The sequence below is a fragment of the Phascolarctos cinereus genome, unplaced genomic scaffold (assembly GCF_003287225.1).
Source record: "Phascolarctos cinereus isolate Bilbo 61053 unplaced genomic scaffold, phaCin_HiC Scaffold_726;HRSCAF=1367, whole genome shotgun sequence".
NCBI classification, from domain to species: domain Eukaryota; kingdom Metazoa; phylum Chordata; class Mammalia; order Diprotodontia; family Phascolarctidae; genus Phascolarctos; species Phascolarctos cinereus.
Genome location: NW_027556098.1, coordinates 101,840,867 through 101,868,626, shown reverse-complemented (window position 1 = coordinate 101,868,626; position 27,760 = coordinate 101,840,867). Strand labels below are relative to the sequence as shown.

Here is a 27,760-nt window from a genome sequence, read left to right as displayed (position 1 = left end):
TCTCCTCCACATATTCTACAATCTAGTGACCCTGGCCTCTTTCCTGATCCTCATACATGATACTCCATGTACCAATTCAGTGCATTTCTCCCGGCTGTTCCCCTAACCTGTAATTCTCTACCTCTTGGCTTCCCTGGCTTTCCTCCAGTTTTGGCTAAAATCCTCCTTCAGTCGGAAGCCATTTCTGATCCTACCTTTCCTGAGACTACCTCCGTTTCAACCTGTATATATCTTTTTACACAAAATTGTTTGTGTATTGTTTCTCTCTGTTGGGTTATGAGCTCTCTCAGGACAACCAGTGGTTTTTTTTTGCTTTTTTGTGTCTCTAACACTTAGTGTGATGCCTGGTAGTAGTAGTAGGAACTTTAAAAAATGCTTATTGACAACTTGATATGAACAAGATATACAGGTTCTAGTGGTCTACAAACTTGATATGATAAAAGAGTGTAACATGGTAGATAAATATAATTTTAGGTTGAATGGATGGCAGCACAGTCTCTGTAAAAGCCTTAATCAGACTATAATAGAAATATTGTATTCAGTTCTGGGCACCACACTTTGAGAAGACTAATTAGATTGTGTCAGGCAGGATGTTAGAATGGTGGGGCAACCAGAGAGCATGCAAGATTCATTTGAAGGAGCTCAGGATATGATTCCAGAAGAGAAAATTCTGGGGGAGGCAGGAGAAAATTTAACACCTGTCTTCACATATTTGAAATGGTGTCACATGGAAAATGGGTTCCACTCATCCTGCTTAGCCTCAAAGAATAGACAACATGAAATAGTGGAAAGGGTGTTGGGCTTGGATCCAAAAGGCCAGGATTTGAATCACAGTTCCATTACATGATATCTTTGACCTTGGGCAAGTCATTTAACCATTCTAACTCTCAGTTTACTCATCTGTGAAAAGAGGCGTTGGATAGGATAGGATGATCTCTATTGTTCTCTTCACCTCTATCATCCTATGAATGAGGAGTAATGGCTACAAGTTGAAGAGAGTCAAATTTTAATTCGATTTTGTTAGGAAAAGATTCCTCACAATCAGAATTGTCTAAAAGCAGAATTGGCTGTCTAAAGATGCAGGGGATATTACTAGAAGATTTTTGGTTGGAGACTGGATGACTACTTGTCAGGGATATTGGAAAATAGTTTCTTGTTTAGATATATGTTATATTAGAAGGTCTCTGAGATCCCTTCCAACTTAGAGATTCTATGATTCTGTGACAATAAGTCAATGTGAAATAGGACAGATCCATTAACATTTTTATAGTTACTTTCTCAGCTGACATGATAATAAAGTCACCACACCTGGACAAAACCACCTCACTACCCAATCCACTTTATAAATAAATTGTTGTCATGTAAGATGAATTTAGGACCAACAGTTGGATATGATCAAACACATGCAAAAGAATTTGGCTATAAAATCTTTAAATCATTCAGGATCCATTTTCATTAATCTTCAACTTTAGATGGAAAGATTCCCCAAAAATGGAAAAGATAAAAGGTGGTACCTTTATAAAAATAAATAAATTGAGGATGGAGGTATTGACTTAAAGACTTTCTTTCTTATCTTTATAAAATTTTTGGAGTTAAAGACTAGTTTCAGAACTTCATAGTTCTTCATAGTACTGCTCTACAACTGGAAATCATAGAACCCTGTGATCTCAGAAAAATACAAATTTTCAGTTGAGCCAAAAGGCAATAGATAATTATATTGTGGATGTAAATAGCTTGCAATATATTACCAGTGATAAATTTGGGTGTCAAGAGTGACATGCTTTACCAAAAAAGAAGGTGAGCCAGTCAGATAGTGAGAAGGAGGGATAACAGATGGACAATATGAATGTTGTACTAGTGCCTACAATATATTAAAATAATGAAAGGAAGGCCTAAAGCTTAATGAATAATTTATAGACACACATGGACAAAAATCACACTAGATGAGAAATCATAGAATGGTTGTGATCTACTCTGGTGGAAGGAAAACTCACCCTGATGAGGTTTCAGGCTCCTTTAAGAATTCAAGAATTATGATTATCATTCTTGTCAAGGTCTCTGAGGCTCCCTATCATAAGATTCTCTATTATTCTTATGAAAAGCTGGGAAAAGCTCTTTTGAAAAAAGTGAATCCATCTCTCTGCATCTAAGTAGGACTACAAATAAACCACCATCAGAATTGATCGGGAAGTAGGTTTTACAATCTCCCTTCCTAATATGTCCTAGTTCTTAACCACAGTCCCTGTGAAGACGTGCTCCCTTGGATCTGTTAGTTCTCACTCCATGTGGCATCTTTTCAGACTATTTGCTTTCTTTCTGTCTCCAAAGGAAGATAGCCAATAATCAGTCATCTCTTCCACATGATAATAACTTCTTATCACATTAAAGCTTTACTTCTCCTTCCAAGGTTACCTTCTTCAGAGATGAATATGCCAGGCTCTATTAACCCATCCTCACAGTCCTTTTTACCAGCCTCCAAGCATAAAAGTAGCAGTGAAATGAGGGGCCTGACTATAATTTGTCTGGTAAAATGGTCAATGAGACTGACATTCCAATATTGACCATTAGGTGGCAGATAGCATCCATAGTTCAGACTCCAAAGGCCATCTAACTTCTCTTATTAAGGAGAAGTTGGTTGTTGTCCATTTTTTTCCCCTACAAGAATAAAGATTTGACCTTTAGGTCCATTGTTATAGAGAACTCCCAGGTGAGGAAACTCCCTTTCTCCATGCAAATTGACACCCTTTCTGCAACTTATTGCCTTGGAGACTTACCTGGAGCACTGAGAGATTAAGTGACTTTCCCAGGGTCACAAAACTAGAATGTGTCAGAAACAGAACTTGAATCCAGGGCTTCCTGGCTTTGTTATCAGCTCCCTGTTCAAATCCAGCCTGAGATGCTTACTAGCTGTGTGACCCTGAGCAAGTCACTCAACCCTGTTTTTCTCATCTGTAAAGTGAGCTGGAGAAGCAAATGGCAAACTACCCCAGTATCCTTGCCAAGAAACCACAAATGGGATCACAGAGAGTCAGACTTAACTGAAAAACAGCTGAACAATAAGCAACAATAATAATTTGTCTCAAGGATTGTTATGAAAAGAATATTTTTAAACCACTATCGAAATGTGAGGTATTAGTGTTCCATATAGGAGAGGCATCCAGTTCCTTGTTGGATATCCTGCTGCAATTTTATCCATCCTTTTACCTCATTCTACATAGTTAGAATAGACAGAGAAGGCTGGTGTCAAATAGAAGATGAGATACAATGGCAGCAAAAATGATAGCACAAACATGCTTTTTCAAAGGTTTCCAGAGCACTCTACTTCCAATTCCAATGTAGGCCACTAGTTTTGTGGTAAGTTTTACTTTACTGTGAGACTGCTTTACTGGGGAGCGGGAAGTATACATAACACAAGGCACTAAATTTCTGGATTAGCTATCTCATTTCTGATCTGCAGCTGAGAGGCTGAAGAGGGAAGAACCAGTGGGAAAGGAGGGATTTTGTCTAGAAGGTGGAAATGGAGAAAGAATGGTGTTTCATGAGAAATGTGTACATTGGTTTTAGTTTGACCATGCTTGCAGGTAATCTTGAGGATGGTAATTAGCAGTTTGCTGGATTTGTAAAGGAGGGGATGTGGCCAATAGGTAAAGGCAGAGACATAAAAGTGACACATCATGATTCAATCAATCCATCAACCAACAAGCATTTACTAAATGTCTATTATATGCTAGAAACATACTTCCAGATAAAGAGTTTTGGTACATAGAAATAGAGGCACAGTGCTGGGTGATTAACAGCCACCTGGCACAAGGCCCAGATTACTCACAGCTCCTATACATCAACACCATTACAGAGATAAGTAAATTGAGATTCAGAGATGTTAAGTTATTTAACTAAAATCACATACTAATTCATACCAAAGCTACAACTAGGAAAAAAAAAAGGTGTTGTGACTTACCATCCAATATTTTTTCCACGATATCTTGTACATGATATGATGTCTCTATCAGCTTCCTATTATACTTCCCATCTTTTTCCATCATTATATCTATTCGTATCCTCCACATAAGGTTACATCAACTGAGAGGGGGCTTGTAGTGGCAACTAATGTTTCCTAGTCCCATGTGTACCTTAGGCAGCAAACTAGATTAACCATATTCTAAACATGGAAAATACTTACTTTCTGCCCCTCTAAAGATGAGTGACAGTTATTAAATCTATGTTAATAAAAATTTTAATGATCTAGAAAGGAAGATACAAAGTAATTCAATTCAATTTAGCACTATTAAATATCTACTATATACAGTTAGCTTGAATTGATGAATGGATTATCCACAGTATGTTTCCTGTCTATATTTAATTGCCAGTGCTTGCTGCTGGTAATAAGCTCACCAACATGGGGAAAGAAGAGAGAGTAAGGATGGCTGACTTAAAAATTACTAGTAGCTCATTAATGACTCAGACCAATGGCTCCAAAGTTTTTGCTGGGAAGAGATATGTGAAGTCCCTCCATTACAGTGATAAGCAATTCTGAACTTTTCCTTGCGAATTAAGGTGCTATCTTTTGTGTATTTGTCTTTGAATTACAATTTACTGACTCCTATGATTTAGATATGGAAAGGACTTTTTTGTTGTTCAGTCATTTGTGACCTTATTTGGGGTATTCTTAGCAAAGATACTGGAGTCGTTTGTAATTTCCTTCTTCAGCTCATTTTACAGATGAGGAAACTGAAGCAAACAAGGTTAAATGACTTGACCAGCATCCCACTTCTAGCAAATGTCTGAGGCCAGATTTGAACTCAGGAAGAGGAGTCTTCCTGACTCCAGGCACGATATTCTATCCTCTGCACCACTTAGCTACCCCAGAAAGGGCCTTAGAGATCATCTAATCTGACTCCCTCATTTCACAGATAAGAAAACTAAATGACTTGCCCAAAGTCTCACAGGTAGTGACAACTGTCAGTTAAACTCAGGTTAAAATACAATATACTTTCTATTGCATCACTCTGCTTTCATCCATTAAATCTACATACATTTTTTCTTGAATATTCACAAAATTCCTGTCTCTGCCATTTCTTGGGGTTAGAGAAGCACGTATATGTGTATATTTACATATATCTGTGCATGTATATTATATATGTTTATATAATTTTCTACTACATCAAATGGTGTTTGCTTTTATTTGTATTAAGAGGATTTTTTTAAAAAAGAACTCCAAGGTCTTCCTCTTACTTACAGCATCCTAAGAACTAGTTAGTGTCTCCCTATAACATACCTTTCGTGATTATACATATTTTTATTATATCTTCTTTCAATATTCATCTTTATGATGGAAGAGCCCTATTCATGTTTGTGTTCTTCAGAAATAGACAACTTAACCCTGGGCAGCACTTGACTCTATCACTTCCCCACCATTTGTACCCCTTTCTTTCTCTTTTCCATTCTTTCCTTTCCCTTTTCTCTCTTTTTTAATCCTTCCTATGATTTCAGAGTATACTTCACATCCTGTGCTGTGTATATTCTTATGGAAATGTCCCCTTGACCATTTTAACTGACCTGCTCTGACATTTTTCTAGCCAAAAATCTGCCTTTTAGGGAGTGTCATTAGGTACTCCTAATGCCTTAGGGACATGCCCAAAAGTAGAAAAATTGTATCAAAGGAGATTTCTTCTGCAATAGTCTATAAAATGAGGAGATTTAAGTGCATAGTTTAAAGGTCTCTTCCAGTTCTGATGTGCTTAGATTTTTATTTTAACAACCCATATTTCTCCTGCTCCCAGATTTAAGTGGTACATCCATTTTGGTTACACTCATTTCTGGGACAAAGCATTTTCATTTCACTTGTATTCAGTGCTCCTAAAGACATCATTATAACTTGAGTATCAAAACCTAGCTTTAGGAGAATGGAACAGAGCTCTGAACAAGGTCTGTAACAAAAATGCAACCAAAACTGTTTCTAAAAGATCTCAGCACAGACTCCTCCTTTAAGAGAATGCATATGCTTTGCCACTCAGTGGTAGTATCAGGTACTGCCACAAGATACTGGACACCGGTGGAGAGAGACATACAAACACAGACACTCTCCCCCAGCCATCTCCCTGATGGTTAATACCTAGAGAAAGAGATGCTAACACAAGACCTGTTACAATACATTTCTCCTATAGAAATTCAGATAATACGGCAGTTTTCTCACACCCCAGAGGCTCACCCAGATCTTACTCTTTTACTGTGAGCAATATAAACCACCAAACCCATGAAGGTTATCTGATATATTTCTTCTTAAATATTCCTAATGCCTTCCCCACTCTCTCTGTAGCAACAGGGACAATGGTGCTATCCGTAGTCGCAAGTGCTGAAATAGAACATTGCTTTTAGCTGACCATGGTGCTGACATTCTGATTGTGCTACAGTTTGATCCACTTGTTCTGTAGAAGCAGTTCCTTTATTTATTTCTATTTCTCTTTTTGGCTATTTAGCTTTAGAAGTTCAATTTTTCATTCATTCTTAACATAAGCACAAGTCAATCCACTATTTTTCACCCTATTACCTCACTCCCTGAAGCCAGCTTGATGCTGGCTCCAGATTCTTCTGATGTTGATGGGGAAAGGGAATAATAGTTATTTGTGTTATTACTCACCTCAACCATACATCTCTGGTTCAGTATAGAATGTCTGCATGTTAAATAACCATTACACGATGCAAGAAGAGAAAAGTGCATGTTCTAATTCATTGTTTGTTTGTTTTGCTTTTTTGAGGGGAAGGAGGGGCAATTGGGATTAAGTGACTTGCCCAAGGTCACATAGCTTGTAAGTGTCAAGTGTCTGAGGCTGGATTTGAACTCAGGTCCTCCTGACTCCAAGGCCAGTGCTCTATCCACTGAGCTACCTAGCTGCCCCTCTAATTCATGTTTGATAGGAAAAGAAATGTTTATTTCTAGTTAGTAGAGAGTATATATAAATCCAACTTTTTATTGGTGCTACCTTAATCCTACAAACCTTCTTTACTTCCTGAGATATAGGAATTCCATAAGCTCTTCTGTATTTTCTTACCACTTGCTGCACATTTTGTGCTACTGAAAGGAATTCCCTTGATTCCTTCTGGCGATATTCTGGGAGAAATTCGATGTTGGCGATACGGAACAGCCCGACAAAGTAAAAAGCATCCTTGCTTTCAGCCTGGCCTGTGAAACAAAAAGAAGAAAATTAGGTAGCTGCATGACACCAAAGTAGGTCTGATTTATGCCAGCATTGTGCTTATGAATTCATTTTTTTAATGGCAAATAAATACTTCAGTGGTTCATGAAATGTGTTGTGCTCTAGGTAGTTCATAGCATCTCTTTCATGAGTAGTAAATGATGGCACCCCTGGGAATATCCTTTTCTCTTTTGACAGATCTATTTAGAATAAGGTAAAAATATAAATTTTGCAATTCATGGACCCCCTGAGGTTGAGGTTGTTGGGGAGTAAACAACATATGTGGTACACTCAAAAGGAAAGCCAAGTGGGTGGAGAGTGAGAGGTTTATAGTGTTAGATATCTTGTGATGGGATCAAAGTAAAAGAAGAAGAGGACCGCAAATCCCTGGCCTTTGGTCAGAGTGATATGCCCAGCCTTCAGGTTCAAAGGCTTGTCCCCATGCCATTTGCAAAAGTACTGCATAAGGGATAACAGAATAAGTAATTTAGAAGACCTAAATCTGAGTCCTAGATCTACTGCTGGCTAGCTATGACCTTGGAAAGGTCACTTTACATTTCTGGGACTCAGTTTCCTTATATGTAATATAACAGACTTGGACTTCATGACCACTAAGATACTTGCAGGTCTAATGATTTACAGTTCTAAACTGACCATCCTCCAGAAAGAAATGTGGCAGAGTAACAGGAACAGTAACAGCCAGTGGTCTATTTTTCAAAATACCACATTCCATGTAAGTGGTCATCTATTCTGCCTACCTGTAAGTCTGACTTTGCCCAAATTTTCCTAAAAAAAATGTGGTCAGTATAACTTAGAAGCAGAGTAACAGGACAAACTCCAACTTTATGTAAAGATTGCTCATTGAAAAAAAAAGATTGCTCGTTGTATTCCCTGATATGTCAAGGGAAAGAGATTCTGGGTTTAATGAAATCTTCTGAAGTAGCTTTCAGAAGTTTATTTGGTGGCAACATTCTTCAATGCGGGTGTCACAGTGGGAAAACCAGCAAGGGCCCAGATACCAGGTTACTTGGACTGACCCCTTTTTCCAAGTCATATTTCCTCCAAGATCATCCTTGGATCAGAAATTTATGCCATTCTCAACTCTTGCCCAGAGGATGATAATTAAATTGAGATCTGAACTGGTACCTGGGGAAAAGCTGTCCTTGATGAAAAGGAACTACAAATAAAACAACTTCCTCAATGTTAACTATCCTTAGACACCAGATGTCTCCTCAACTGGCCACCCAGCATTGCTCTGTACCACCAGATCACATGATCATCCAGACTAGCCCCATCAACAGTCTTTTTTTTTTTCCATCCACAGTCTTGTTCATTCTAACAAGAATCAAATCACCCTCCTAGCTGAGGTCTAAGGCACAGCCCTCCCCACCTCCATCCCCACCCTGTACAGAAAACAGTGTATTGTCAACTCATATTACCTCCATTTTCTTACCTCTGCCTCACTTCTCAACCCATTAAAATGTGGTTTCTGATCCCACTACTCAATTGAAACTATTCTTTCCAAAGTTACCAATATTCTTTTAATTGCTAAATCTAATTGCCTAGTAGGCAGCCAGATGTTAAAGTGAATCAAGCACTAGACTTGGAGTTAGGAAGTCCTGAGAACAAATCCTGCTTCAGATGCTTACTAGCAGTGACCCTGAAATGGGTACCTTACAACACTATGAAAATGTTAGTTATTATTATTATTATCTGTCTTTGCTTTTTCTCAGTCTTCATCACTCTTGACCTCTCTACAGCATTTGACATAGATGACAACTCCTTCTTTCTGGACACTTTCTTCTCCCTAGGTTTTTATAACATTGCCCTTTCCTGGTTCTCCTACCTGTCTGACCACTCCTGATTCTCCTTTGCAAAATCATTTTCCGTATCTTAATTTCTGTGCATAAGTGTATCTCAGGACTTCATTCCTGGTTCTTTATTTCTTATTTCTCTCTAAATTTTCTCTTGGAGATCTCATCAGTGACTATGGATCTCATCATCTCTAAACAGATCCCAGATCTGTATTAGAAACCTTCATCTCTCCCATGAGTTTTTTTTCCAAGTAGTGCTTTATCCACTATACCACATTAGTTCTCTAATACTTTAATACCTTGTCTCTATTAAATGTTCTAATAATCCTTTTGTTGCCACTGCCTTTGAATCCCTAAGTCAAAATTTAATCTTTATTCCCTAAGCCCCATAAGATAGACTAGAAGCAGAAAAACAAAAACAAAAACACAGAACCATGAGAAACAAGACTTTATTCGTATATGAGAGGAAAGCTGGTGAGTCTTTTTCTTCATGCATCCTATAAACTGGGCTTATACACTGTGCTTCACTGGGTCTGGGTCACCAATTGACATAAAATTTTGAAACCCTACAGGCCAGATTAGGACTTTTTGTTGTTGTTGGTCCAGGGAAGCATTTGATAGAAATAGCAGCTGTTCTTAATTTCACTGTTGATAATTCTGTCATTTATAACTCCAAATACCCTTCAATAAACTGGGTTCTACAAGGCAAGTTTGGTGTGGGAGCTCTTCTACCTCTTTTGTTATAGTGGACACTGGTTTACCTAAAAAAAAAAAAAACCTTTCACCCCTTTGCTACTAAATGGTGGAAAAATTAGACAGGAGAGCTTGATTCCCTCTCCTGCCTCCCAATAAGCCGTTGTGAAGCACTAATTGTCACACATCCCCCAATAGAAACTACTTTGCATTCACTTCATATATAGTGTCTCCAAAGCCGGTGTAGTTTAGTTTTAGCATATGGGAAGCTTAATTCTACACTAAGATTTTGGGGCCACTCTGTATGTTTTTTTAATATTCATCTATGTCTATGTTGTTTCCCTAGCTCCACCTTGATGCAATCTAAACTTCTTTAGAGCAGGGACTGTTTAGTCTTTGTTCTTATTGTACTAGTGCTTACTGTAATGCCTAGCACATGCTATTACAGGTGAACTGCACACTAGGAGCTTAATAAATGCTAGCTTAATTAAATTGAATTGAAAACTTTGAGGGACTTGGAACAACTAACTGATTAGATGGAGAAATGATAGATTTTTTTCCTACTTTAACTTTCTCCAACTTGTCTTTGTATCTCTAATGCTTAGCATGATTTTTGGCACAAAAATTGTTTTCTTTAAAAAAATTATTGATAATATTTGTTGTTTTTAACATCACTGTAATTTCTCCTGATATCTCCTCTTTTGTCCTTCCCAGCGAGTCATTCTATATAACAAATGGTATTTTAAAGAGAAAAAAGAAGAGGAAAAAATCAGTTTAACTGATTAATACAGCAAAAAGGTCTGAAAATATATGCCATAACAATCATGGACCTCCAACTTCTGTAAAAGGGTGAGGTGGGGGTATCTTCTCATACCTGATTTTTCAAACCATGCTTGTTCTTAGTAATTTTGTAACAATCACTTTTAATTTTTTTGTGTGTGATTGTTCGTTCTGCTTACATTATTGTACTCATTGTCTGTCTCATTTTCTTGGCTATATTTACTTCATTCTGCATCTTCATGTAGATCTTTCTGCACTTCCCTGTATTCATCATATTTGTCATTTCTTACAGCATAGTAATATTGCATTACATTCCTGTTCCACCATTTGTTTATCCATTACCCTATTAATGGACACCCTCTCAGCGAACATAGATATATAATAGATTATGTAATTGTAAGGAGAAGAGACAGGCAGGATGTGAGAGTGATGAAGGTAATGTGGGGTGCAGATTGCTGGACCAATCATAGACATCCTCTTCAAGCTAAACATTCACATTCAACAAAAGTGACAGCCCCAAGCCATGATGATTATTAGAAGATACATTGCCATCAGATTACGACTCTTCTCTGTGTGTGAACAACTTATAACTTACTTGGAGGGAAAGTTGAGCCCACACACTGTGGGTAATAGTGGAGCAGGAAAAAAGTGAGCAACTTTCAGAGATTTAGTGTAGAACACCATATTTACTCATTGGGGCTAGAACAGTTGCAAACATCAGAATTGATGTGATGAAAATTAAGGGGAAATTTAGAAGCTACTAAATGAAAAATGGGTACTCTACAGAGTCATAGGCAAGATAGTTCATCCATGTCTAAAAACAGAAGTGTTTAAGTCCATTGAAAGTAAAGTACACACAAAACTTAGAGAGATGCAGGATTCATGGCTCAGTAAGAAGGCAGACAAAATTCAGTTTTTTGCTGATTGTAACAATCCAAAACATTTTTACAATGCCCTGAAGACTATTTTTTTTTTTGGGCCAAAGACATTTGGTGCATCTCTACATAGTGCCGGCAGAGCCACATCGATCAAAGATTAAGGACATGATCCTGGAGTGATGGGCTGAATACTTCTATAGTGTTCTCAACAGACCATCATCAACCAATGCTGATGACATTGACTATTTCCCTCAGGTTGACGTTAATCCCTCACTAGTTAAACTTCCAAATGAAGAAGAGGTTTTGAATGCCATTAGGCACCTCTTGTGTGGCAAAGCACCTGGGCCTGCTTCCATTCCAGCAGAGATTTACAAGGCAAAGGTCCACTGCTCATACAAAAGTTGATGGAAATCTGGGTTATATGGCAAGAGAAGGTTATTTCCCCAGGAGTTCAAGGATGCCTTCATTATCCATCTCAATAAAGGAAATAGGTTGTCCTGTGACAGCCACGGGGGAGGTCTCTTTCTTGTTCATTGCTGGCAAGATTCTTGCCAGAGTCCTCTTTAATAGGTTGAACCTTCACCTGGAAGATGGTCATCTACTTGAGAATCAGTGTGGCTTCAGAAAGGGCCAAGGAATGACTGACGTGGTGTTTGCTGCCCAATAACTCCAGGGGAAATACCAGGAGCAGGAAAAAGGTCTGTACACAATATTTGTTCATCAAACCAATGCCTTTGATATTATCAGTCATGAGGTCATGTGGAAGATCAAGGTGATATTTGGTTACCTAAAAAAAGTTCATCACTGTTGTTATGCCAGTTTCATAATGGCATGTTTGCATGGGTTCTGGATAATGAACAATGATCTTGAGCTTTCCCAGTCACTGGTGGAGTGAAGCAGGTCTGTGTACTTGCTCCCATATTTTTTAGCATGACATTTTCAGCAATGTTGTCAGATGCCTTCAATGAGGATGAAAATGGCATTAACGTCAACTACCACACTGACGGTAAATTATTTAACTTGAAAATTATTAAACTACAAGCCAAGACTAAAGTGGAGGGAAAGTTGGTACATGACTTTTTGTTCACAGATGATCATTTCACTCAATGTAGCCTCTGAGGCTGAGATACCATACAGTATGGATAGATTCTCTGCTGCTTGTACTGATTTTAGCTTAACAATTAACACCAAGAAAACAGAGGCTCTCCACCAGCCAGCACCACACCATCCATACATAGAACCACTGGTTACAACAAATGGAGAAATTTTGAATGGTATGGATAAGTTCACTTACCTTGGCAGCATACTTTTCAAGGATGTACATTTTGATGACGAGGTTGATGCACACATTGCTAGAGCTAGCTCTGTGTTTGGGTGAGAAGAGGTATTTAGGCTGCATACCAAACTGAAGGTCCACAGAGGCATTGTGCTAACCTTATTGTTGTATGCCTGTGAAACCTGGACAGTCTACCAGTGCCATGCCAGAAAACTGAACTGTTTCCATTTGAATTGTCTCAGAAAGATTCTGAAGATCACTTGGCAAGATAAGGTACAAGACACTGAGGTCTTTTCTCAAGCTAAACTGCCAACCATTCAAACTGCAATTCCCATGGGCTGCCCATGTTGTTTGAATGTCAAACATATGTTTGCCTAAAACACTATTTTATAGAGAACTCATATGAGGAAAGCACTCACGTGGTGGTTAGAAGAAGCGATATAAGGACACTCTCAAATTCTCTCTGAAGAACTTGAGTCTTATGAGACTTAGGAGACACTAGCACAAGATCATCCAGCATGGCATGCCCACATCAAAGAAGGTGCTGTGCTCTATGACCAAAGAATTTTGGTAGCTTAAAAGAAATGTGAGATGAGCAGATTTAGAGACATCTCCCTTCTAAATGTTCATATGGACTATTTGTGCCTGACCTGTGGTATAGCCTTAAATTCACACTAGCTCATTGTTGGTAATACTCCAAGGAATTAATTGATTACAAGTCTCCCTATATGCCTCACTGGACTGGGGACAGTGAGGCATATAGAGAGATTTGGGGTACAAGCTTGGGTCAAAGAGTATGAATATTTTACTCTCTCTATTTGCATAATTTTAAATTGTTTTCCAAAATGCTTGTACTGATTCATAGCACCACCAACCGTGCACTAGTGTGCCTATCTTGACCCATTCCTCCAAAATTGACTATTCTCATCTTTTGTCATGGTTTTTTTTTTTTGGTTTTGTGTTTTGGCAAGGCAGTCAGGGTTAAGTGACTTGCCTCAGGTCACACAGCTAGTAAGCATCAAGTGTCTGAGACTAGATTTGAACTCAGGTCCTCCTGACTCCAAGGCTGGAGTCCTATCCACTGCATCACCTAGCTGCCCCATCTTTTGTCATGTTTGACAATTTTTAGGTGCAAGGTAAAAACTCAGGGTTATTTTGTTTGCATTTCTCTTATTAGCAGTGAGTTGGAGCATTCTTTCCTATGAGTGTTAATAGTTTGTAGTTTTTCCTTTGAGAACTGATTGTGCAATTCATTACTACCCTTTACCCTCTTCCATGATTATTGTTTCTATTTTGTACTGTTCTCCTCATTTCAGGTTCCAGTCCAATGTAGAAACCTTGAGAAGCCAGGATATCTGAGACTCAAGTCTAAGGCAGGTTTTGGACTTGAAACTGGAACTATGAAACAGGCCTAAACTATGAACCTAATCCGCTTTCCCTCCCCAGAGACTGAGGGGGTGCAGGAGAGAAGGAAGATTAGGTATATAGTTTGCTCATTTCCCATAGAGCACAAGTCCCAATTCTAAGACCAAAATTCCCTTAGGGTTCTAGCCACTCTGACTTCTTAAGGCTTCCATGCAGACCTGGCTTGCTGCACCAGGCCACTGTCAATACTGGTTCCATCACAGTCATGGTTCCAACTCCCAGTTCCATGAAAATCACCTCCAGCAATTTAAACTGAAGACAAAAAAAAAATAAAACACAGAATAGAAACAAAGACCCCCAGACCCATTCCTCCAAGCTGGGGTAAAAGAGGGAGAGCAGGGGAAAGATACTTTTTAATCTGTTGTTTATGAGCACAGCAGATAAAAGTTACTTACAAGAGCACAGTAGAAAGAGGGTGGTAGAAAAGAGCATAGCTATAAAGGTGATTGGCTCAAGTCTTACCAGTTCTAACGATGCAAGCAGCCAATCAAAAGAGGCTACTACCATGCACGTGGTGGGACACATGCCTCAATGTTACCTGAAATGGGGATGCCCAGACCAGATCAAGTTACAATGTATTGCAAGATCTTCATCTCCATTTATGAAATATCTCTCTTCATTCATTGAGACCTTCTCCAACCACTGAAAGATTTTATCTTTCCTCCTCCCTCCCCCCACCCCCCTGACATTTCACTGAGTTAGGTGGTGCAGTGAATAGAGTGCTGGGCCTGGAATCAGGAAGGCTCATCTGCCTAAGTTCAAATGTGGCTTCAGATACTTATTAGCTGTGTGTTCCTGGGCAAGTCTCTTAACTCTGTTTGCCTCAGTTTCCTCATTTGTAAAATGAGCTAAAGAAGGGAAGGGCAAACCAATATCTGCAATATTGATATGCAATATCTTTGTCAAGAAAACCCCAAATGGGGTCATGAAGAGGCAGGCATGACTGAAATGATTGAACAACAAAAATTCAAACCCTCCTTTTCCCTCTTCATTTATTTGCTGTTAGGCACTCTTCTTTCCTAGAGTTATTTTCCCTTCATTTTAAACCTTTTACTTGATTAGGGTAGATCACATATTCCCTTAGGCAGCTAGATGTCTCAGTGGAAAGAGAGCTGACCCTGAAGTCAGGAAGACCTGAATTCAAATTCAGCCTCAGACATTTACTAACTGTGTGACCCTGGGCAAATTACTTAACCTTAATCCTTTGTTTACCTTAATCCACTGAAGAAGGAAATGGCAAACCATTCCAGTACCTTTGCCAAGAAAATCCCCATGGACAGTATGGTCCATGGGGTCACAAAGAATCGAACTTGACTAAGCTACAATAATTATTCATATCTTCTTCCTTCTCCCTCCCTGTTTATGTACCCTACTATTTTGCCATTTAGTATCCCTTCCCCTCCCCCCCCCCAAAAAAACATTGGTTCGACTGTAGGTCTAATGCTGTGAGTTAATCCATGATGTTTCAGTCCTATTTTCAGCACTTCTATTTGACTTCTGTTGTTATTTTCAGTGGTGTCTGACTCTTCATGACCCCATTTGGGGTTTTCTTGGGAAAGATACTGTAGTGGTTTGGCATTTCCTTTTTCAGCTCATTTTACAAATGAAGAAACTAAAAGAAACAGGGTTAAGTGATTTGCCCAGGGTCACACAGCTAGTAAGTGTTTGAGGCCAGATCTGAACTCAGGAAGGTGAGTCTTCCCAACTCCAGGCTGGGCACTCTATCTACTGGGCTACCTAACTCCTTGTATACTTTTACAAAGAAATCTCTTAATGATCTTTCTGTTGTTAATTTCTTATTGTTGCTCTTGTTCTTATTAACCTCATAGGTGACTTTCTCATTTTAGTTTTATTTTTAACTTTTTTTTGGGGGGGGAGGTGGAAGGGATAATTTATTTCATTATATGTGCCTTCTTTAGTTTCTCTATTTACTTTTCTTGTATTTCTGTCATCTGCAAAGGAAACAATTTATTCGGTTCTGGCTTCCTTGGCAGGAATGTTTCAATTACCATTATTTTATTGAACTTCCAATTTTAATTGATAGGCTCAAGTTTTCAGAGCATGTCATCTTGGAATGCATCTTGACCTCCTTTGTTCTTTGGAACACACCAATCCACTTCCACCTGCAGTTTCAGATGGGTACAAAATAGTCTGCATTACTTTAATTTCCTTTCCTTTATATTTTAAGGTATTTCTCCTGGTTGATTGAAGAATTTGTTGATTATCATTGGAATTGTTAAATTTAACCACCGTATATCTTGGAATTTGTAGCACAGGGTTTTGTTTTATTTTACTTTACTTTTTCCCTTCAGGAAGTGACTTTTTGAGTTTTGAATTATGAATTGAATTTTGATATTTGAATATTCTTTTGAATGACACTTTGCTTTCTATGTTCAGAAGTTCTGGGCAGTTTTCTTGTATTATTTTTTGCATTGTTGTGCTCAGTTTAGTATTTTTTTTCTTGTTATGTTCTTCTAGGAGACATAAGCTTTAAATTGTCTCTATGTATTTTATCTTTAAAATCAGTTTAATTTGCTTGGATAGAGATCATGGTTTTTAACATTATTGTTTTTTCTTCTTTTTTCTTCCATATTGTCTTTCATGTCAGCAGATTTGCATTCCCAATCCGTTGGGTTTTTTTTTCCTTGATGAGGTCTTCACTATGATTTCAAGTTTTTCCATTCTGTCAATTTTTGCCACATTAACCATAAATTCTGTTTTCAAAATTCTTATTTCTCTTTTAAACCTATTGGAAATATTCTACTGCAGTTCCATGATCTCTTGGGAATCCACAGGATCCTTTGCTTTATCAGGTGTTACTTCATTTTTCTTTGTCTTACAATATTTATTCATAGGTGTCTGGACTCATTCACAGACTTAGAGACAAATTCCATTCTTTTATTACTGTCTTTCACTTTCTTCCGTCACTGGGGAATTCACACTTCATAATTATTGAGTTGTTGCCCAAATGACTTCTGGGGCTACAGAAATGCCCCCAGATCAATGTCAATTTTCTTTCACTCAGGTTTGATGGATATACACACATGTGGGCATCTTGCCTCAGTTTCTTATGTTTCTCTGTTGTCAAGATGAGTTCTATCATAGCACAAAGCTCTGCCACACTGTAGTCCTAGCCAAAACAACATTCTGCCTTTTGGTTTTCCTTCACATAGAAGAATAAAGGTGGGGTGGGGAGGAGTTAAGTTCTGTTGCAAGCCTATGACTTGACTTGGGCAGCCCTGTAGGAACATGATGGCTGGTGGGGAAAGAGGAACTAAGTGAACACATTAAGGGTTAGGGATTAGCTTTCCCTGCTGTTAGTTCATTTAGTTGATACTTTTTTAGAGTTCTTGGTGTCTTAGATTGTGGAGACAGCTGAAATGTATTTACCTCTTGTGCATAATTCCTCTTTTTGCAGAAGTTTGAGAGATCATGAAGATTGAAAAAGGTATCTAGTCCTCCACTCTGTTGGTCACATAACATAGTAAGTTCTTATAAATGCTTGATGACTGACAGTTATTTAAAAAGTGCAGAGAATACAAATTTCCATTGAACATATCTTTTGTTGACTATTAAAAAACAACCACCTGTGATTCAGTAGAGCAAAATTTCACTCTAAAGGCTTTGCGTCTCTCAAACATATAACAAAATCATACAAGATTGGAGGTACTAGTTACAAGAGCAGAACTGTGAGACAAGTGACCTGAGGTTACCTGAGTAAAACTTACAGCTAAGGGGAATATTAAATTTAGCTTGATTAAGTCTTAACAAGATGGAATTAAAAATCAATTTTCCATTTCACAACAGCTAGTAAGTATTTGAGATTGGATTTGAACTCAGGTCTTCCTGGCTCTGGGTCCAGGAGAACAAAGAAATAATGATGATTCAGGAAGGGAAACATTAGGGGATGTAAGGAGAGAGTCAGGAAAAGCTTCATGTAGAAGGTGGTAACTTGAGCTGTCTTGAAAGAAGAGAGAAATTTTCTAAAGTGGAGGTGAGGAAGGAGTATATTTGAAATGTGGGAGATAACTAAGGCAAAGACATGGAGACAGGAGATGGACTGCATTATGTATGTGAGGAACAGAGAGAAGGTAAGTTTGGCTGGACCTCAGCACAGCATAGGAAGAAATGCAGAATAAGGCAGGAGAGAGATTGGGGACAGGTTGTGTAGAGCTTTAAAAGATACTTGTATGCATGCTGTCTCTCATAGAGTGCAAGCTCTTTGAGGGTAGAGATTATTTAACTTATTTTTTCTTTGTGTCTCTGGCACATAGCAGACAATTTATTGAAATGTTTCTTGATTGATTGCTACTATATAATTATATAATTCATATGCCATGTTTCTGTAGGTGACCATATATTTGATTACTGCACACAACTCTTTTATAAGTTCTACGTGTCATTTATTACACAAGGGTCATATTTTTGGCTTTTTATGTGCAACATTGTCATTTATACTATGATTGTGTATGGTGAATTATAGTTCTTTTGGGTACTATGGTTAGCTACATGAGATTCTAATGTAAATGATGTAGATTAATGCATGTCTGCGATTGCATTGTTTTAACATATGTTAAGAAGATTAGCTGTATTAACTGTATTGAATATGTTTTCCATAAATTTCTTTAATTATTGATATGCTAAGATCTTTATGTTGTGCTACATATGCACAGATATCTTGGTGGATCCCAGTGTGATTTTCAGAGATTTCAAATTCTTCTCTAGGGGAGGATGTAAGGTAGCACTTAGTAGAGTGCCTGGAATCCAGCTAAGTGCTTAATAAATCCTTGTTGGCTTGATTTATATGTTTTCCCATTATTACTACAAGAATCTTTCTAATTCTTAGTCTAGAGGGATAGCAATATGAATTTGTAAAACACTTGAGTTGCAGAATGTTCTTTTTTTTAAAGAAAATATATGTCTATATGTATTATATATACATATACATACGTACATATATACATACATACATATACACATACATACATATATACATATACATATACATTTATGTAGGTATTTGCCTATTTATATACTATATGTCACCCACTGCATCCCAGGCCATTGCCAGTTGTCTTCACTTTTCTCTTGCCACTGGACTTTGATGACTCTGGAAGAGAGAGTGAGGTTGACAACTTCGTGCAATTCTGCTTCATTTAAATCCAATTCACGCACAAGTCAAGACATCACCCTGTGATGTCATTGGTCCTTTCTTCAAAAAGGAAGGATGAACAACAACAAGATTTCTTGAAAGATGTGACATAGACATTTTGTTCAATGACCCTCTGATTAGTGATCAAGTGAGTTATTAGAGATACGTGTTAACCAAAGATATATGCCACTGTCATGGAAAATATCCAGCAGAGAGTCCAAACAGAAGATGGATTCCCTATAATGTAAGGTCTTCCAGATGTTTCTGTTGTATATAACAACATGCTAATTACACAAACCCCAGTAACATTGCAAAACCTCCTAAATGAGATGCATATTCATTTAAAAGCATCTGGCCTAACTGTCCACAGGGAAAAATAATGTGGATGAAGAATAAGCACTGTCAGATTATGCTATGGGTAGCTAGGTGGTACAGTGGATAGAGTACTAGTGCTGGAGTCAGGAAAATCTGAGTTCAAATCTGGCCACAGATACTACCTGTGTGACCCTGGGTAAGTCACTTAACCCTGTTTGCCTCAGTTTCCTCATCTGTAAAAGGAGCTGGAAAGAAATGACAAACCACTCCAATGTCTTTGCAAAGAAAACTCTAAATGGGGTCATGAGGAGTTGGACATGACTGAAAAAAATGACTGACTGAAAATGTGTGAGGTACTGTCCTTGGCCCTGCTGGTTTAAAGACAAAATGAAATATTGCCTACTTACTTGAAACATCCTACTTATGGGTAACATAATTTGTCTTTTTGCTTTTTTTTTTGAGGCAATGTGTTAAGGTGGTTAGTTAATGGAGTTCTGGACTTGGAATCAGAAACTCAGGTTCACGCGCCACCTCTGACACTTAACTAGGGGTATGATCCTACGATTCTGAGCATGTCAGGTAGCTATTCTGAGTCTCGGGTTTTTTTATCTGTAAAATGGAGATAATTATAAATGTCATGCCTACCTCACAGTGTTCTTGTGAGGCTCAAATAAGATAATATATATAAAATGCTTTGCAAACCTTGAAGAGCTATATTAGTGTCAGCCATTATTGTCAATATTACTTTGTTTCATGGTTGAACATCTTATCATACCCAGAAAGAAATGAACTGTAATGAGAAGAAATAGATTCAAAAGTAATACCCTTATAAAACTTGAAACATTTTTTCAAAATTAGTCATTAAAAAAAATAACAAAGTCCACCTCCATTTGCAAAATTCTTCCTTTTGTCCCAAATCCTGAGCATCCACTGAAACTCTAAGGAAGCCTAATGAGGCCATTTTTAAAACACTGCTCCAGACAAACATATAGACTGCTTGGGGGTTAGTTTTACTCACAGAGAGTCCTGTATTCCCACCACTGGGGAAGGAATTAAAAGCGCATCCTCTGGCACTCCCCATCTAAGGTTGGTAATGTCTAAGTAGACATGTGGTAAGAGGAGGTAGGGGGTTGGGCTGTTCCTTTCATCCATCTCTCATAACTCTGCTGTAATTTATTAAATCAGAGCCCCAGTATTCAGCATCTAGTGGCAAAAGGGATTTACTGAGCAACAGCTGCTGCTATACTGAGCAAAGCAGCATGGAATTCTGGGAACAGAGCAGATATAGAGTCTCTGTGCTCCTGAGCTTTGAATGAAGTTTCTCTTTAAATATCAACAGCCTCAAGGGTACTTCTTGCTCTGCTTGTTGACTTCTTGCCACTAAAACACCTGTCTAATGGAAAACAGTAATCAAATTCACTGGGTACCAACCAGTCCCACTTTCTATTCCATTTCAGCCAACTTTAACTCTCCCGTTTACCAAAGTGATCAAATTTCAATGACCAAGCAAAATTCCAAAACATCTCAAGTTGAGTAAACCTAACATCTCCTCCTGTCAATTAACTTGTTGCGAGATTGTTAATGATTAAAAATATTAAAGTACCTTTCATCCTAGTTGATTCAAACTAGAATAGGTCCAACACCAAAACTCCATTTGCTTCTTAGGAAACTAAGACCCTTCTCTGGCAATAACTGCAAAATTATCCGGAAACTTGAGTTCTTTCCCCTCCTCACTAGTTATTCTTCTACAACTTGCTGTTTTCCACCCCTCCATGTACCCAGCATTCTCAGGTTCTCCTCCCTCCTTACTTTTGACTCCTCCTTCTTTCCCAGAAAAAACTCCTAAAACTTACACAATAAGGTAGAAATAACTGAGATTCAAGATATTTGAACCACCCCTAACAGGGTTTTTTGCACTTTAACAAGTACAGGACCTGAAATTCAAGGGATGATATTCTAACTAAGTAACCTTTCAGGAATCAGCCAAGGTGACAGGGGAGATATAATTAGTTGGTGGTCCTTCTTCAGATGTGTTTACAAAGCAACCAGTAAGGCCTCCCATGATAATGGTATTTCGACAAATGAAAAGGTGAAATTATGAGTGAGTGAGGCAAAGAAGCTTTTTTTTTTCCTGAAGGACTTCAAATTCATTCAATTTATCTGAGCAGGTAAAAACACTCAAGAATTTTCTTTCTCCTGCCCTCACTCCCACATTTCCCCCTCCTTTCTCCTATCCCTTTAAAGTTGAGGTGGAATGGGGTCCAGACTATTCCAATTCCTTCTCTATCTCACGCCATGGTCTGCTTAGGAGATAAAGGAATACTATAAGGAAAACACATAGAATTTTACAGAATGCGTAAAGGAGCCTACATTTATAATGTATTATTAATCCCAATGCATTCAACTTCCATGAGCACACATTTTAACTCACTGATATGGAGCCATAGTAACGTCCAGGTGATTACTGCTAGGATGACTAAAAATGCTGTGAAAAGAATGATTTTATTCTGGATGTTCCAAAAGGGGGTTTTCTTGGCTTTCTTCTTGGATTTGACTTTTCCAATTGGTTTTCTGTGTGGCTTTCTGGGTGTTTTCCTGACTGGTAGCTTCTCTGGTCGGGTTACCATTTGGACAGAGATATTAGATACCTTAAAGAAAGGGGAAAAAATATAGACAGAGAGATACATATAAGCAATTATGCATCAGCAGCAGCTGAAATAATAAAAGGAAATACCTATGCAAGGAAATTTGGCACAAAATTTCCAAAGTAAAGGGCCAAAAGGTGAAAAATAATAGTGGCATATTTATTTTCTTTAGGTAAGTTATCCTAGGATCATATATAGAGCTAGAAAGTGTCCTTGAAGACAAGTTAGTCCAAGCTGACAATTTTATACATGAGGAAACTGAGATCCAGAGAGGTGAAATCTTTTGCTCAATATCACCTAGGTAGTAGGTAAGAGAGCTGGTATATAAACCCAGGCTTTCTATAGGGCTCTTTATATGGTGCCGGGTGATATTTGGTCTGTCCATGGATGCATAACCTTGTCTCAGTCCAGAAAATTAACAGCAACAAAAAAGTTCAAATCTTATTCTTCAGTGGAATGGGTAATTTTTATTCCTAGTTATGACATAATTCTTTGCCATTAGAAAAAATAATTTACAGATTATGTTTTGTTTTGGGAAGAAGACACATGCATCCTTCTCACAACTCTGTTACTGACTATGTACTTTTGAGTGATTGCATTGCCTTGGTTTCCCAATCAATAAAATGGGGACAAACACAGAACTGGCTAAGATTACCTTGGCAAAAACCATTAGGTAAAATAAAAATATTCTGTTTGCAAACAAAAAAAATTGCAAATCATCACTTAGTGTTGCCCTTCATCTTAGCTTGCTTCCCTCTTCCTTCCCTACCTGACAATGTGAGAATTATAGAATAATGTATAGAAGGGGCTTTGAGCTCCTTGGACAAAGAGATTTATATAGGTCAGTATAAATAAAGACAAGGTAATTTCTAACTGCAACACTTTTAATGGTAAATGAGTGAAATGCAACAGCCTAGAACAAAGGCTAAACCAAACGAGAATGAGGATTCTAAAGAAATAATGCATTTTGTCCTACTAATAAGCCAAGTTCTTATAATATATATTCATACCAATTAATGGGCTAATTTGCAGCTCAGTATGCTCTAAATTATTCACTGGTTTCTCATTCTTCCTGCCAAAAACCTTGTCCAGTGGAATGTGGACTATAGTCATCCAGCTGAAATTTAACAAGAGTAGACTTAATCTAATGACGTGCCTTCGAGGAGGTGAAGATAGTATTTCTAAAGAGAAAAATAGCCACTGTAGGATATGGAGTGGGTGTGTTAAAATAAAAATTCCCTTCCAAACATCTTCTAAATGATCCAGAGAAGAAATTTTCCCAAAATATATACTTATGATGCTTTCAACATGAAGGCTGAGTCTCACTGTTGATATTCAGTGGAATCGCATCAAAGACAGGCTTCGCCCCCAACCATTTACCCTGGCATTTATTAAATGCAGTTTGCTTAAAGATCAGCACACATTCAGTGACATTTTCAACGCACAGCTGTTGAACAAATTGCCACTGACAAAGCTTTGGCACAAGCTAACAGCCATTCAGAAGGGTGGTGCAGCCCTCACTGATGAGCAGAGAGAAACAGACCCTAAACAGCTAAGAGAGCAAGGTTCTCAAATACTACTTACATTCAAGTCAGCAGGTTTGGCTGAATCATCACTGTTGGGTTTCTCCATTTTAGGGGAACTCTTTTCGAATTTGCAGGTATGGTTGTTCTAAAGTCAAATTTGCCCCTAACTCTTGTACAATGTCCCCAGACTCCTGTCCTGGGGAGAATTAGCAACAGCGTTCAAGAGATCACTCAGGGCAGGGCATCAATTTACATCCAGCAGTTTCCAGTTCTGTAATTGCATCTGTCTCACTGTTCCACAGGGGGTGTTAAAGGGACCTGGCAAATTGTGTCCCAAATTGAAGTTGGGTAGGCAGGTTTCCATATATGATCTGGTGTCTGTGTCAATTGCTCCCTTTTGGAAGCCGAGGCATGGTGCCATCAGCTTGGGGGGGAAAAGAACATAATGTTATTTGGGTACTGTGCATGAGAAAAGAAGCATGAAATTGACAAATTGAGTCCTGGAACTCTTTGCATTTAATTTAGCTTTAGAGCTGCATCAACCAATTATGCTATTTTTTAAAAGTATACTTTCTGAGTTTAGGTATGGTACAATAAATTTAATGAGATTTCCAACATTGCTCCAAACTTTAAAATCAGAATTAGAAAATGTAAAAAAGAAATAACTTTTCCTACTGTCTCATCCATACAGAATACCTTGTAATAAGAGCCTTCTTTGGAAGATTGAGAGGCAGCATGCGTTAGTAGATAGAAAGCTGATCTTGAGCCAAGAATATCTGGGTTCAAGTTCCTTCACTGACTACACTGGCTGTATGACCCCAGGCATGTTAACAACCTCTCAGGAAGGAGTTTAATGAACACCATAGTTTCAATCTCTCCTTCCCTTAACAGATTCATCCAGAGACTGGATCCTATGGTGCATTACAAGAACCATCCATAATCCACTTCCAATCTCTCATTCAGATCTTGGTTCCCTTTCTTTCCATTATAACCACATTGATCTAATACTATACTTACTATGTCCATAGTATGCACATGATAATTATTTGTTTTATGATTTGATTAATTAATCTGTTGTGATGGAGGGGTGGAGATTCTCAACATAATAAAAGGCAATGGTTTTATCCATAGACTAAGAAATAATTATTTGACTTTGGTTACATTTTATTAAGGCTACTAGATCCCAGAGGACAATAAAAGCCAACATTTAAAAGTCAAGTTGAAAAGCTCAGGAGACAAAATAGAAGTCATGATGAAAAGATGAGAACAATGACCACAGAATAGATGAGGTGAAAGAAGTTAGTCAAGATTAACCCAGTATTGTGAGCCTAGGAGAAAAAGAAGAGGAGAAAAAGGAAGAGTAAAAGAGAGAGGAATAAGAAATCTTTTAATATAACCATATCCTTTCATACTTCTTTTACAGCTTAAATTGGCCTGTGGGATCATTTAATTTCTTGGCAGCTAGAAATATACTTTACACTGGGGAGGTACAACTCATAGGCTTCTGTCTGTCTTCCGAGCCCAACCCCTTCATGTGCTGTTGTCCAACTGTCTTAGCTCTATGACTTCCTCATATTAGTAAGACATATGGTATGTAGAAGAAAGAACACTGAACTTGGAGTTAAAAGGCCTAGTTGCAAGCAAATCTAAGCACTGTGGCTTACTGGTTGTCAGACAATGGGCAAGTCACTCTACTATTGTGAACCTATTTCCTTATCTGTAAAATTATATTTATATTACATTTATTATATTATATTTTATATTTATATTATAATTATACTGTCTATTTTGAAGGACTCTAATGAGGATTTGTAACCTATAAAGTGCTGTATAAATGTGAATTTTCACTAAATTTTTGAGCTAAATCCTATTAATTTAGGTTGCTTTCTTCCCAAGGCACTATATAGCTACAGATATATACACACATAAGCATACATACACATATGTATCTATGTACATATATATATACACACACACACACATACACATATGTATGTATATATGCATTGTGGAGATTATACTTGCCCAATCTGCAAGAAAAACCACTGAGGCAGAGCTCTGAGCCAATGACACTTTATTAAAGGGTCCATGGCCCTCTCTAATGAAGAGGACCTCAGATCTTCTTCATGATCTGAGATGCCCACTTTCTTCAGGGACTTAGTTTTATAGTGCTTGATATCTGCACAATACAGGTGAAGCAGACCAAACATACAGAATCTCATTGGTTGATAGACCTTGCCCTTGGTTCTCTAGGAGGGTCTACACAAAATACAGGATCCCATTGGTTGACAAGTGGGCTAATGAGCACACCTTAATAGACTTATCTTGACCTTTCTGGAGGTCTTACCAAGCTGATGAGCAGGCTCATGGGGTTGGACTGATAAGTGCATGTCAAAACATATACATGGGCCAATAGGCCAGTAGAAGGGCAGGCTGTAGTCCAGCAGCAATGGTAGTTCTTTGGCACTCATAGCCATCTACCCATGTTGGGCAATAGAGGGGTGACAAGGGACAGAGGGGCAACAAAAATAGCTGGGGGGCTCTCCATGTATTTGAGTCACCTCTGTCACACTGGGCTTGGTCACCCTAACAAGAAAAACAAGGGTGGAAATTCTCTAGTTAGCTTCCAATGGTTAAGCAAGTGTATTTACAATCTGCACTTCACAGCTCCAAGGCCTACCATGAGAACTTATAATCACCACCCCTTTGGAATCATATCAAACTGATTAATACTGATTGGAATAAAATAGGGATCCAATTAATCATCTATCACATTATGTATGTATGTATATATTATATATGTTATATTTTTATAAACACATTCTTAACTATAGAATAGCATCATTCATTGCTTTGATTCGTTTTGTCCTGCATAGTCAGAAAATTTTGGTGCTGGAAGATGCCTTAGACATCCAATATATCTAAACCTCATTTTACAGATGATGTTGTTGTTTTTTCTTTGTTCTTGAAGAGGACAAACGACATCACAAGGGTGATGCTGTAATGCAGAACATTATTTTACCATTTAGGTAGTAGGACCCTTTAGGCCATGGAAAGCAGAAGTTTCTGCTTAATCTTGCCCTAGAACTCTTTCTTTCTAATGATTTAAAATCCCCTTAAAACCCGTACATATCTCATTCCTTTCTAATTCTGACCTGACACTTCAAAAATCCTTCCCAACTTGCCCTCTACCAACCATATAACCTAAATAATAAAGTACTCTTCTCTCTTTCCCTCTCCCATCCACACACTGCTTTGAAGCTGCTGTTACCTGGGGAGGGAGAGGGGGAAAAGAAGGCAACTTTTCAGAGTCCTGCTGCAGCCTTTGGCTGTCTGGCTGCAAACAACCCAAAAGGGAGGGAAATGATGTACTAGCCATATCCCCCCATTATTGCAGAACGCAAACACAGACAAACAATAAAAGCCTGAACACAAACACATCCTCCCAATGGAAGTTGAAGGAACTGCCCTGGAGAAAACTGTCTGCAATCCAGTCTGACACCTGTCTTTCAGTATGAAACAGAGGTGGCTTCAGGCAGATGATTGCAAAACAGAATCTCTTAAAAACACAATCTCTACACATATAAACTAATAGACCAACACTGAGACAGAAACCAGGAACGAGACATGGGCCCAACAGAACTAAGACAGAAACCAGGAACCAGAAACTGGGTACCAGGAACCAGATACAGGCATAGTCCCGATGTCTCAGGGTGCCTGGGGGCACTAAGTGCTCTGCCATGTCTGGCACTCGTTCCCTACCAGAAAACAGGTCTGCAGACATTTACCTCCGGAGGGTTACCAGGTCCACGAGGGCCGAAATGAGGTACAGTCGGAGTCGGGGAGGGAGGCTTCTCCTAGTCCTGAGTCCTGGGGCCCTGGAACATCATCAGGGGCCAGCTCCCCTAGAAGTCAGAACAGAACAATCCCCCCCTCCCGAGGCTGATGTCCTCTCCAGGTGGGTCTCTGCAGCGACAGGGTATGCTGCTATCTCGCTGGGGCCTCCAAAATGTTATACCGAGAAATTAGCAAGTTAGACCCAGACTAATTTAAATTGTGGACT

General features: G+C 38.4%; 1 protein-coding gene across 1 annotated transcript in view; it reads right to left on the bottom strand.

Annotated features, from left to right (window-relative positions):
• Positions 1–23,803, bottom strand: part of TMPRSS7 (transmembrane serine protease 7) — an 89,639-nt gene extending 65,836 nt beyond the window's left edge. The window contains exons 1-3 of the mRNA XM_021007181.2: positions 23,756–23,803; positions 21,958–22,174; positions 7,050–7,180 (exon numbers count right to left, since the gene is read on the bottom strand). Of these exons, the coding sequence (XP_020862840.1) occupies positions 7,050–7,180; positions 21,958–22,174; positions 23,756–23,803 (396 nt within the window). The remainder of the gene's footprint in view (positions 1–7,049; positions 7,181–21,957; positions 22,175–23,755) is intronic.
• Between the last annotated feature and the right edge of the window lie 3,957 nt (positions 23,804–27,760).